The 12507-nt window shown below is 41.7% G+C and overlaps 1 protein-coding gene across 2 annotated transcripts in view; it reads right to left on the bottom strand.

Annotated features, from left to right (window-relative positions):
- Positions 1-1303: 1303 nt before the first annotated feature.
- Positions 1304-12507, bottom strand: part of NFE2L2 (NFE2 like bZIP transcription factor 2) — a 31882-nt gene continuing 20678 nt past the window's right edge. The window contains exons 2-6 of one of the 2 annotated variants that reach the window (XM_083348182.1): positions 7178-7447; positions 6938-7030; positions 5504-5701; positions 4636-4686; positions 1304-3882 (exon numbers count right to left, since the gene is read on the bottom strand). In XM_083348182.1, coding sequence (XP_083204308.1) covers positions 2704-3882; positions 4636-4686; positions 5504-5701; positions 6938-7030; positions 7178-7447 — 1791 coding nt within the window. In that variant the 3' untranslated portion in view covers positions 1304-2703. The remainder of the gene's footprint in view (positions 3883-4635; positions 4687-5503; positions 5702-6937; positions 7031-7177; positions 7448-12507) is intronic. The other variant, XM_083348183.1, reaches the window with a different exon arrangement.

Genomic DNA, 12507 nt, shown 5'->3' on the forward strand with positions numbered 1-12507 from the left:
TAACCTGATGCCATTCTAAATAGTCTTGAAATAAGAGTTGCTTTGGCTGCAATCCTAAAAAGGTAAAGGTTCCCCCGCACATGCGTGCTAGTTGTTTCCGACTAGGGGCCGGTGCTCATCTCCGTTTCAAAGCCGAAGAGCCAGCACTTGTCCGTCTCCATGGTCATGTGGCCGGCATGACTAGAGGCCAAAGGCGCATGGAACGCTGTTACCTTCCCACCGTAGTGGTCCCTATTTTTCTACTTGCATTTTTACGTGCTTTCGAACTGCTAGGTTGGCAGAAGCTGGGACGAGTAACAGGCGCTCAGTCTGTTACACGGCACTTGGGATTCGACCCACCAAACTGCCGACCTGATCGACAGGCTCAGCGTCCTAAATGCTGATTATTCCCTTTAAACCCTTTGTGGTCCTGAGTATCAAGTGTATCTTGTCAGCACAGATCAGCTGAAAGGGGATGTTTCAAGTTTCCACACAATGGGATGTACAAGGAGGGGGGGTTTAGAAATGAACTGCTTGGCTCCCACAATCTGTCCCTCAAAGTCAGAATGGCTCCCCTCTCTAGGAGCCATTTAGGAGGGCCATTAAAATGCTTGGAAAGAGAAGGGGATGACCAGCACCAAGGATGAAGGACATAGTCACTGTGGGTGCATACTAGACCTGAAAGACTGGGCCAGGGGCAGATTGTCATGGAAATCAATGTGGTTGCTGAATTGACACCGAATTAATGGCACGTAATCATTTACCATACTTTTATGTAGATCCTTTGGGGATAAATGTTATATATCAAACTAAGGTACTGTCCATTGCTCCTCTCAAGAGACAACTGATCTTCAAAAAAAAGTTTCCTGAAAACTACCTCTTAGTATTGTTTTTTCTTCTTAGTTTTCTTCTGAAATATAGAATAAATAGCTGCACTCTGAAACTAAATTGCAAATGTGCTTAATAAAATTGAATTGAATAACTGAATCCCATTAGTTTATTTAAAGTCCAACTTTGCAAGAGTGCTGGACTTAAATCTAATGGTGCAGTTATTTGTCTAGTGCAGTGTTTTTCAACCTTTTTTGGGCAAAGGCACACTTGTTTCATGAAAAAAATCACGAGGCACTCCACCATTAGAAAATGTTAAAAAATTTAACTCTGTGCCTATATTGACTATATATAAAGTAATTCTCTTGAATAGGAATCAAATAAACACAAAGAAAGTATTTTATAATTACTTTTCAATTTTTCCCATGGCACACCAGGCAACATCTCGCGGCACACTAGTGTGCCGCGGAACAGTGGTTGAAAAACACTGGTCTAGTGCACCCAAACGGCAAAACTATGAATTATGACCGAGAGGTTATTTAACAGAACCATGGGACCATGGGACCTTGGAGGTCTTCTAGTCCAACCCCATGCTCAAGCAGGAGACCCTATATCATTTCAGACAAGTGGTTGTCCCAATCTCTTCTTAAAAACCTAAAGTTTAGGATGCCAAAGATCCCCCACTCATTAATAAAGCCTTGTTCAACTACCCAATCTGGCTTCAGACTTTTAATACATTTCAGGTCAAATATATGGAAATATAAGAGCTAGAATAAAAGTTGGGATAATAAAAGCTTAGATTCACAAGAAGCTGTGTGTCTCTATCCAGTGACCTACACTCCCCCATTTCAACCACATTCAGTAACATAGCTGTGCAGCTTTGGCTGAAACAAAATCATACTTTACATAACAATTTACTAAATTATCAAATAAAAAATTTAAAAGCACAAAACTCTTTTATCTTCTAACAATCTTCCAGTGATCAGGTTCCTGAAGCTCCCATTAATTTTAATGAAAGAATGTTAAGCACATGCTTAATGTTCCTACTCTAAACTATTCTTCAAAGTGCTTGTCTTTGGTTGGGTTGTGCCCTATTGCTGCACTATGCATATCACTTTACACTGCATTCAAGCTGCTATATTAAAGTAAATACACTTGTAAACTAAAAAATTCATTTGTATTTTATAAAGTGATGTACCTTAAGACAGAAAATTAATTTTGTAACTATGTAGGATCAGCAGTTAAATCACGCTTGATACTTATTTGAATAAAGCAACTATAGAAATTGTATATAAATAAGACATCTTGAAATATTTACACAAGCACAAAAACTGCTTAAGCTGCTATTATATAACAGGAAGAACTAGTGTATTGTGGAAGTATTATCCATTGTGCATACATTTTGTTTTACGCTAATGATTTAGTGTGTTCATACATTTGACTCTAAAGAAACGTATAGTCCAGTGATGGCGAACCTTTTAGAGACTGAGGGCCCAAACTGCAACCCTAAACCCACCTATGTATCATCAGGTGCTGGGTGGGTGTGGCCAATAGGGTGGGTGTGGCCCATTGGGTGGGCGTGGCTGCAGTGGTAACAGCAGACTGGGTGGGACTAAAAAGTTCAATCAATCTATTCCAATTTTGTGAGATCTTTTTTTTCCCCGCGAGAAGAGATTGATTGATTGATTGAACCCAGCTGAAGGACTAGGCGATGGCGCACGTGCCCACAGAGAGGACTCTGCGTGCCACCTGTGGCACCCGTGCCATAGGTTCGCCACCACGGGTATAGTCACTTGAAAAAGGACAATGTTGGGTTACATGATGCTTAGCAATAGAAAATAGCAATGTAAAAATAATCATAGAAATATTTTTTTTTGTCTCCCTGATCTTCAGAACTTAAGTCTCTAGCTTCTTGCTCTTAGGCACAAGGAAAATGCTCCCATCTCTGGTTTGCTGCAGTGAGTAATCATTTGGAGAGTATTGCTTGCCATCTTCATCCCGAAGCACACTGAAGACTTCAAGGTAGAGGGTGCTCAGTTGCTTTTTCAGCAGCTGCAGGCTTTTGTTATTGTCCACCTTCTCTTTCAGGAGCTTCTCTTTCTCCTCCTTCAGGTAATCCAAATCATGCTCCAACTCAGTAATGTTTTCCAGTTTCCTTTTACGACAGTTTTGAGCAGCTACTTTGTTCTTGCCTCGCCTTCGTATGTCACGAATCAGAGTGAGCTGAGCCTCGTTGAACTGCTGCTTGGACATCATTTCATTGAAGTCATCCACGGGGAGGTTGATGATTTTTTCAACAGGAAAAGGGATCTGCAGAGCTTTTGCTCTCAGCTCATCTCTAGTGAGATGAGCTTCTTGTTGGTTGAAGGGCTTATCTTTCATGAATGGAGCTTCAACGTGGCCAGGATTGGCAGGCAATTCTCTTTGAGGTGTACTAGTAAGCGGTAAGTCAGGCTTTGGGGTGCCTTGCTCCAGGGATGGAGAGGCAGGAACCTGCAGGTGAAATGAGTGAATCGTTGCATTGGTCGGTGACACAATTCCAGGGGCGCTATCAATCTCCTCCATTTCTGAATCACTGCATCCAAAGCCTGTATCCTGACAGACCGAAGATGACTCAACAGAATGAGCTGGGGAGGTTGTATTGGGACTTGTATTCAGTGAAATACCAGAATCCGAATCATTATACTCTGGGGCATTTCCTGCAAGGTCTTGGTTAAAAGCTTTGCACTGAGCAAAATCCGAAAGATCTATTGTTTCACTTAAAAAGCCAGCAATTGCCGGATCCACAAAATGAGATGGTGGAGTAGCCGCTCTGGTGTCCATCTTCACATCAATAAAGGAATAGAAATCCTCACAGAAATCAGTGCTACGTTGACTAGAATCTTCTGGCAACCCCAGACTGGAATAGGGATCCTCCAAAGGTTTCAGGAAGTCTTGACTGCAGTTAACAACTTCTTTCTCCATGGCAGATATTGAATTGTAGAAGGTAAAGTTATCGGCTGCCTCTGAAGTGGTACTTACAGCAAATGGGTCTGATGTTACATCGGCGAGACTGTCGTTTTGTATATTAAGACACTGTAGAAATAAAGGTTCCAAAAATGTTCAATAAAACTTACACAATAATCTTATGTATTTCATTTTAGAATTTGTACTGGAGGGTTTTCTGGTCTGAAAGCCACACTAGAATTTTTACCAGCATGCTTGCATGCCGCATAACAACTAAGCTTTGGTTTAATTCAATTTAAATGTAATTCTGAGTAATGATATGATTCCTTTCCATCTGTTTAACATTTCTGTCAGATGAAAAATGACAACCTGGGGGAGGACCTCTGAGAAGGACAATCTCCCTAACCGTGTTTTACACATTAGCAGTTTCTGAGCAGGTGATGCATCTCTGGAGCTAGGGAGGCAGTATTTATGGGTAATCTTGTGCCACACACATGGACACTGTAGTCTTCACTGTCACCTTTTTACATACTATGAGACTAGAAAACCTGGTGAGACAAACATCAAGCAAGAGAAATGAGGGGGAGAGAGATGCAAGTAATTAGTATCATTCCCCTTTTCTCCACTGACAATTTCAAAAAGGAAATGTGAATACTGAGAAGGGGATGAAATGCATCAGAACCTTGAAACTACAACTATCAACTCTTCAGTCATTCAACTTGTATTTGAATCAGTTGCCTAGCTCAACAAATTTGTTTAAATGTAAGAGTTTGCAAGAGTTTACGCTGTTCCTCATAATAGGAATGGAACCATTTCTTTTCTAGGACTGAGTGGTCTTTGAAAAGTGATATGGCCTTTCAGTATAAATAAATGTAGACCTACCAGGTTTCTTTCCTCCAGAATGAACTTCTTTTTGAGAAATTTCTGTTTTCCCTGCATTCAGGGTAAAATAATTTGTGTTTTGTTTATAAATTCCTGCTCCTTGTGATTATTGTTACTCTAGATTTACAAAGTGTTATTTCTCAAAACAAAATCCATGACATATGAAAAAATTTAGGCTTTTAAAATATTTTAATGTCTCTGATGAGCTTGCAAATAATGGGATTTCTGGAGTACCAAGCTGAGGATTCTGTTTGTTTTTAAGAAAAAGCAGACTTACTCTTCCTATGCAATTATGGATAAAACTTAGCAAGATTTTTTTTAAAAAAAACACCTCCCCAATTATCAAAAGGATATTAAATAGCAAGATTTCTCTCCCAATAAATATAACCAGGACTATAGCAGGGGTAGGTAACCTTGGCTCTTTTATGACTCGTGGACGTCAACTCCCAGAATTCCTGAGCCACCATGGCTAAGCATGGAAATCTCTCCATTTCTCCTCAGCATGGCTGGCTCAGGAATTCTGGGAGTTGAAGTCCACAAGTCATAAAAGAGCCAAGGTTGCCTACCCCTGGACTGTAGCAAGTTAGAGCTTTAGTTTATAGTACAAATTCTGTCTAGAAAATAAATATTTCATTTGCACTACAAATAAATCTTGGTTGCAAGTTAAGTAGTTCACAGCTATTAGAACACTGTCACGTTGTTATTTGGTGACGTTTCTTCCCCCCCCCCACACACACACACTGAATTATCCGATGCAGAGTGATGTGGGAGAGAATTGACTGAAAAGACAAAAATGTCAACAGTCATTTTTCCTTTTACCAAAATATTTGTCCAAAATACATAGCAAAACACTAACAGCAAGTATTACCTGCAGTTCTGGAATAGACAGGAGTTCTTCCCACACTTGTTCTATATCTTGTGTGTTCTCCACTTTTGTATCTAATAATTCTGGAATCGTAGACTGAAGTACAGATGAGTCAAGCCGCTGCATATGGTTAGATTCAACAAAGACCTGGTTGGCAGTCATTTCCAAAGGTGCCACTTGTTGAAATTCAGCTGGAGAAATCTAGAATATATGCAATAGATCATTGATATACCTGTGCTTGGAACCTTAAACATTAGCATGAAAAGATGTATGTCAGACATGTCAAACACAAGGCCCGCAGGCTGGATGCAGGCCGACACATGGTTCCATCCGGCCCAGGGACCTACTCTGGAAACAGTGAAGGACTGGCCCGCCACACCTCAGCCCGGTCCAGGCCGACCGGGTGCTGATCTACAACCTGGTTGTGTCCATCAAAGCCAGGATGCACTCAGCCTTAAATCCACAGGGCAGCGCCACCCCATCCCTGGGTGTGCGTGCAAGTATAGTCCGGCGTCCCTGCTGTCTGTCTTGCCTTGCAGGCTGACTTCAGCCAGGATGCCGGCACTGGCCGTCTCCTGTGCGCATAACCAGGGGGCAGGACAGAGGCGGCGGGGCAGCTCCTTGCTGGTTCCAGTGGATCTTAGGCTGAGCACGTTCTGGGTTTGATGGACGCAACACCCCCACCCCCCACCAGCACCTCCAGCCTTGCAGCCACGAGGCATCCTTTTGAACAGGACTGCCCCCGCCCACCCACATGGTATAGGAATGGCCGGCAGCAGCATATTAGTGCTGGCAATCCCTCCCCCTCCCATCACCCCTTCCTGAGTGCAGGGGAAGGAAAGAGATGAGAAGGCGAAGGAAGGAATGGAAGGAGGAGGAAGGGAGGGTGGGGAGGAGGGAGGGAAAATGGAGGGAAGGAACAGAGGAAGGAACAGGGAAAAAGGAATGAAGGATGAGAGGAAGGAAGGGTCGGAGGGTGAGAGGAAGGAAGAGTGGGAGGAGAGAAAGAAAAAGGGAGGGAGGAAGGAACAGGGAGGAAGGAACGGAGGGTGGGAGGGAGGGAGGGAGGAAGGAAAAAAGGGAGGGAGGGCAGGAGGGACCATGTCCCGGCGCTCGCCCCAGTCCCATCACCCTCAGATCTGCCCCAGTCTTACCCAGGCACCCCTGAAGTGAGTGATGTCGAGTTGGCCACACCTACCCAGTAGGCCATGCCCACCCCAGCTACACCCACCCAGTAGGCCACACCCATCCCAGCCACACCCACCCGGCCACCCGAGGGCAACCACAATGCTGATGTGGCCCTCAATGAAATTGAGTTTGACACCCCTGATGTAGATCATCAAATCTGTGGCTCATAATATTAAGAGGAATGTAAAAAGGGAAAAGGACAGAGATGCAGTTAAGTCCATAAAGACTGTCAAAGTGGTGAATATTTACCTCAGTCTCGTCTCCAAATGAAAATGTTTCTGCTAAAATCTGTATGTAGTCATCAAACAGATCATCTGCATCTTGTTTGGAAATATGCACACTCTGTGTAGGAAGCACAGGAAGTTAGAACTGTGTTAAATGCAGATTCATTGAAGACACCCACAGCAACCAGGGTGAAAGAAACAAGGAAGAGGGAATACGGTGTTCCAATCAATAAGAACAAAAGGGCTTCTATGTTTACAGCTATACCTGTGAATAATTGTTGGAGATCGCAGAATTTCCAGATTCAACAGCTTGAGCTGGCTGGATAGGAACATATTCCCCGGTTTCCTCATCCAGATGCAACTGGGCAAGAAAAGCCTTTTCTTGCTCTTCCCGAAGCTGCTCTTCTCTCTCACTTTCAAGCTTTTTCTGTTTCTCAAGTTCATATTCCTTCTTTCTTTGACTGAAATCAAAAACTTCACGCCTTGCTCCCAGATCTATGTCTTGTCTCCAGAGAATGTCAATCAGAGCCACATCCTATATGCATAAGAGAAAGAAAATAAAGACCATCAGGGCTGTCTGCCTTTTAAATGTAGTATTCAAAAAGAGTGGCCATTATACCTAAACGGTTGAAAACAGAACCAAAGCCCAAAGTTTATGGATCGATATTAACATCAATGTTATATCCCCATAATATAAAATTCAGTAGGCATTTGATTACAAAACATGGAAATGTAGGAATAAGAATAGTGGTTAAAAGAAAAAAAATTACTGGCACTGTAATTCTGAGTGCTGTTTGAAGTTAACGTAAAATATATGTACTGTAAACACTTACTTGAAAACAATCCTATCGATTATTTGTAAAGAAGCATGCACTGGGGTCTGATTGCACACCTGTAGTCTTAAATGTGTTTATTGGCTTATTAGCAAATGTAAATAGGACTGAATTGTCCATGTCATAAATAAGTAGATCAGATTCCAAAAAATATTCAAAGGCATGCACCGGTAAGCATTAATAAGTAGTTCAACACAGAATGACGTAATGTTATTATAAATGTGTGAATATCGTATTTTCCGGTGTATAAGACGACTGGGCATATAAGACGACCCCTGACTTTTGAGAAGATTTTCAAAAAATTTTGTCTTATACGCCGGAAAATACTTACATGCCAGTTGCCAAGTGTCCAACACAAGCCCGATTCAGCCCCGTCTGATGCAGATGGTGCAAAGCCTCCCTTTTGAAGCCCAAAGGGGCTTTTCCTTCCACCCATCCTTTGGAATAAACGCAAGAGCTGCGTTCACACGACAGGCTCTTCCAGGCCAGACTCTGCAAACGGCACGCCAGAAGCCACAACCACCGCGGGAACTCCGAGTCCCCGCCTTTCGGCAGCCTGCACAGCTGAGCGCAATCCGGCTTTGAGAGCACATTTGCAGACGGAGCAGCCGCCGCGTCTGGAGCCAAGCCCCGCCCAGGAGGCAGTCGGCCAGGCGGGCCCGGAAGACGCGCTGGAGAGCCGGGCTTGGGGCGGCCATGCTGAGGCCGGCTTGCGAGGGCCGCTGCGTGGTCTGCGGGCTGGAGGGGTGCCAGGCTGCCAAGTACCGTTGTCCAGACAGCCGGGAGAGATTGCGGGTAGCAGGGCACGCTCTGCTTATGCTCAGATGCCGCTTGGGCGAGGGGGAGGGGCTTCCTGCCACTCCAGGGGTTTGGCATTTGCAAGGGGGAGGGGAAGGGGCTTAGAGGCTCTTGGGGGTGGGAAGGGAGAGTCACGTTGGAGGGGGGGACTGGACTAAGGAGGCTTGAAGTTGCTTTGCAAGAACGGGGGCATTCGATTGATTTATGTACCCATATTTTCCGGCCTATAAGATGACTGGGCATATAAGACGACCCCCCAACTTTTGAGAAGATTTTCATGGGTTAAAAAGTCGTCTTATACGCTGGAAAATACAGTACTAGTAATCTTGCCATTTTTTTTTAAATGTCAGTGATTGTTGGTGAGACCATTAAAAGTCATTGTTCTGCCAGCAGCAAGATCTCTGCTGGCCCAGCAAGAGTTTCTATTGCAAATCAGGGCTGTTTCTGAAGGAGGCAGAGGAGGAGAGGTCCCGGGGCTTATGGAGCGAAGGAACTGGATGAGGCTATCGGCAGGCTCAGAGGAAGGGAGAGGCTTTTGGAGGAGTTGGAGGCAGTGGCAGCGTGTGCTCCAGGAGCGAAAAGGAGCAAGGCCCCTTTAAGGAAAAGGTGGAAGAGACAGGATCAGAAAAAGAAAAAAAAAGGGGGAGGTTATCAAGCTAATTTGAGGGCTAATCCACATGGAACTCCATTTCCATCTGTCCTGTTTGCCATTGTTCGCTCCCTAGAGACTAAAATGGACATTCTGAAACTTGAGCTGGCCCCGAACAAGGAGCGTCTATCGAAGGTGGTGACCCTTTGAGAACTGTATGCAACAAAATTTCATGTTGATGTATGCCGATTGGTGTACATTCAAAATGACAATAAAGTTGTTAATATTGTTGTTATTTTCAAGATTGCCAAAACACAGCTATGTAATACATTCTTGATATTACTCATTACTACTGATATTGATAGGAATTATATCATGTCTACTAATATTTACCACCTGTTACATGAACAGATGACAGCTATTCTTTTATCTTTTTTTTTAAATTATTCAATTCTTAGAAGTCAGCTTGATTAAGTTATCTCCAGTTTTTCACTACTATTTTGTCTTACTAGAGAAACTGGCCAGCTAAGAATATTCAATACTGAAGTATAGATAAGGCAAATCTCTCTTTAAGGAGACTTCCAAAAGTTATGACAGTAAATGACACCAGATATTGCAAGCTTAATTCTTTTATAAAAATGAATCTAGGGAAAAATCCAGGAGAAAAATTATTCTGCTAGATGACAACAGCAAGACTTTATTGTTCAGCCATAAATTCATACTGTCATATAAAATTTTGGAATAAGACCTTCATTGCAAAATAACTAAAAACAAACTTAGCTCATATCATCTTATGAGCTTATCATCCTTTACAAGTTACTTCAATCAGACGTAAGTATGCAAATGCAATTGTGCTGCTTTATTCAACAAGGACATTGTTTTATATGTCATGTTTGTATTCTAACCACATATACGGTATATATATTGCTCTAAGTCTAAGATATGGATCCCTGAAAGCTGTTTGACTTATATAGGATTCAACAAGGGATTGGAATAGAAGACCTCCAAGATCCCTTCCAACTTTATTATTCTATGTTCTGTGTTCTAAAATAATTATCTTCTTCTAGGCCAGACATGTCAAACACAAGGCCCAGGGGCCAGATCCGGCCCGCAAAGTGGTTTCATTTGGCCCCCGAAGAAATCCTGGAAACAGTGAAGGAACGGTCCCCACTGCCTTGGCCCTGGCCCAGAGACCCTCCTCCTGCCAGAGACCCCCAGATCTGTCCCACTCCTGCCCATAGGCACCCTTGATGCCAATGATGTAGAGCTGGCCATGCCCACCCAGTAGGCCATACGCACTCCAGCTGTGCCCACCCAGTAGGCCACACCCACCCTGGCCATACCCACCCGGCCCCCCCGAGGGCAACCACAATGCTGATGTGGCCCTCAGTGAAATTGAGTTTGACACCCCTGTTCTAGGCAATGCAACTGGTACTCAGATAATATATGTGGTGTATCCTCAATGTCTGGTAAACCACAAATAAATATATGTTCATGACAGTGAACTCAATTAAGCTTTTCAGATTAACCACTGTATCTAACTGTTAAAAATGTGCACAAATAAACTTCCATCTAAGATATTGGGCTTTTTGTAACTGAATATTTTTCAATTGGAAAATTATATTTGTAGTGGTTCATCCATTTAAACATTTCAGTCCTGCTGAGAGTAGCTACTGTATCTCTCTTTGAGTTTCTATGCCAGAGATTCCTTGCACAATAATTTTCTTAATTTATTACCCAGATACAAAAAGCAGGAAGTCCACAGCTCCTAATGTAATGTGTAACTTACACTATCCAGGAGGATTCTAACTGAGGTTTAGTCTGTCCTATCAACCACAATTTTGGGGATCTTATCAATTTTGATTTAGAAATAATTTTCCACTAATAAAAGTGATTTCCCCCCCACAAAAAAATCTTATTCATACAATCCCAAAGGCCAATTCCATTTCTCAAATTTCTAAATGTTATATAGACATCATAATCTACACTCTTGAAAATAAGAATGACTAAACCACTAAATATTTAATACAGTAACTGGATTTTTGGATCTCAAAATTTACTCAAAACTGAATATCCCATACTCTAGTTATAAAATATCGAACTTTTTTTTAAAAAAAACAAAACTTGTTTTTTATGTACATTTATGGGATTGATGATCACCAGAGATGAATTCTGTAAATGCCTGAACTTCAACCTTATATTCACACAAAAAATCCCATAATACATACCTACTCACTTTATCATATGCTTTCTCCAAATTAAAGATATACAATAAATTTTATTTCTCACATGTAGACATTTCTCAATGACCAACTAAAGGGCAAAAATCTGGTGTGCACATTCTCTGCTCAGCATACAGACACTCCAAAGTCCAAATTTTAGTCATAGATCAAAATAGATTTTCATCAGAATTCTGGCAAGACACTTAATATAATTCTCCTGTTCCTGTAGTCTTGCTACCTCTCCATTAGAATAGAATAATTGCATTTTTCCAAACATCAGACAGAAATGAAAACATCACACACATATTAAATCACGTTGCACAGTCATTCTCCAAGGAAGCCACATCAATATTTTAATATTTCTCCAGATATATTATTTGTATCTCATAGCATTTTCACAACATACATCTCTTTCATTTCATCAGTTTCTTTCCTGGACATTTATGGCTACTTTGCATATCAATATAATTCCCATACAAAATCCCATACAAATCTCTAAAGTAATTTTCATCATTTTTTTTAATTCCATTCATTCCGATGACACCTTAATCTACTTCACCCACTTCTCCGCTCTTTTTAAAAAATTTCTATCTTAATTTCCTTGCAGTTTCTCAGCATAGTCTTAATCAGTGCTTTTTTTGTAAAAGAAAAAGGTGCTGGAACTCACACATGTCATACAACCCGCCTTGCCTACGCTACAAGGTTCCATCCAAAAAAGGTGCCGGAACTCCGTTCTGAGCGTTCTATGAGAAAAAAAGCCCTGGTCTTAATTATTCCTTGTTTCCTCCGACTACAATTTTTGCAATTTTATTTCTCCCATACTACCTTATATTCATTGCAAATTCCCACAACCTTTCATCATAAGAAATGAAATCAATCATGCTTTTAAATTTACCGTATATTTATTCTTTGTCATGTCTATATATGAATAGACTTCTGCTTATGCCATACATCTTTTAAAAAGAAACATTTTCTAACCAGATACTGACCACTTGACATAACCTCATAATTTTCATTCATTCTTGCTCAATCACTTTTTCTGTTATCTGTCATTACATTCTCACCCATCCATTCATGTTCACCTAACAGAATAATTTATTTTCTGGGGTCATGTTCAGTCATAATGTTGTATATTTTTTCCTCAGACTCATTT

The sequence above is a fragment of the Vipera ursinii genome, assembly GCF_947247035.1.
Source record: "Vipera ursinii genome assembly, chromosome: 1".
In the NCBI taxonomy this organism is placed as follows: Eukaryota; Metazoa; Chordata; class Lepidosauria; order Squamata; family Viperidae; genus Vipera; species Vipera ursinii.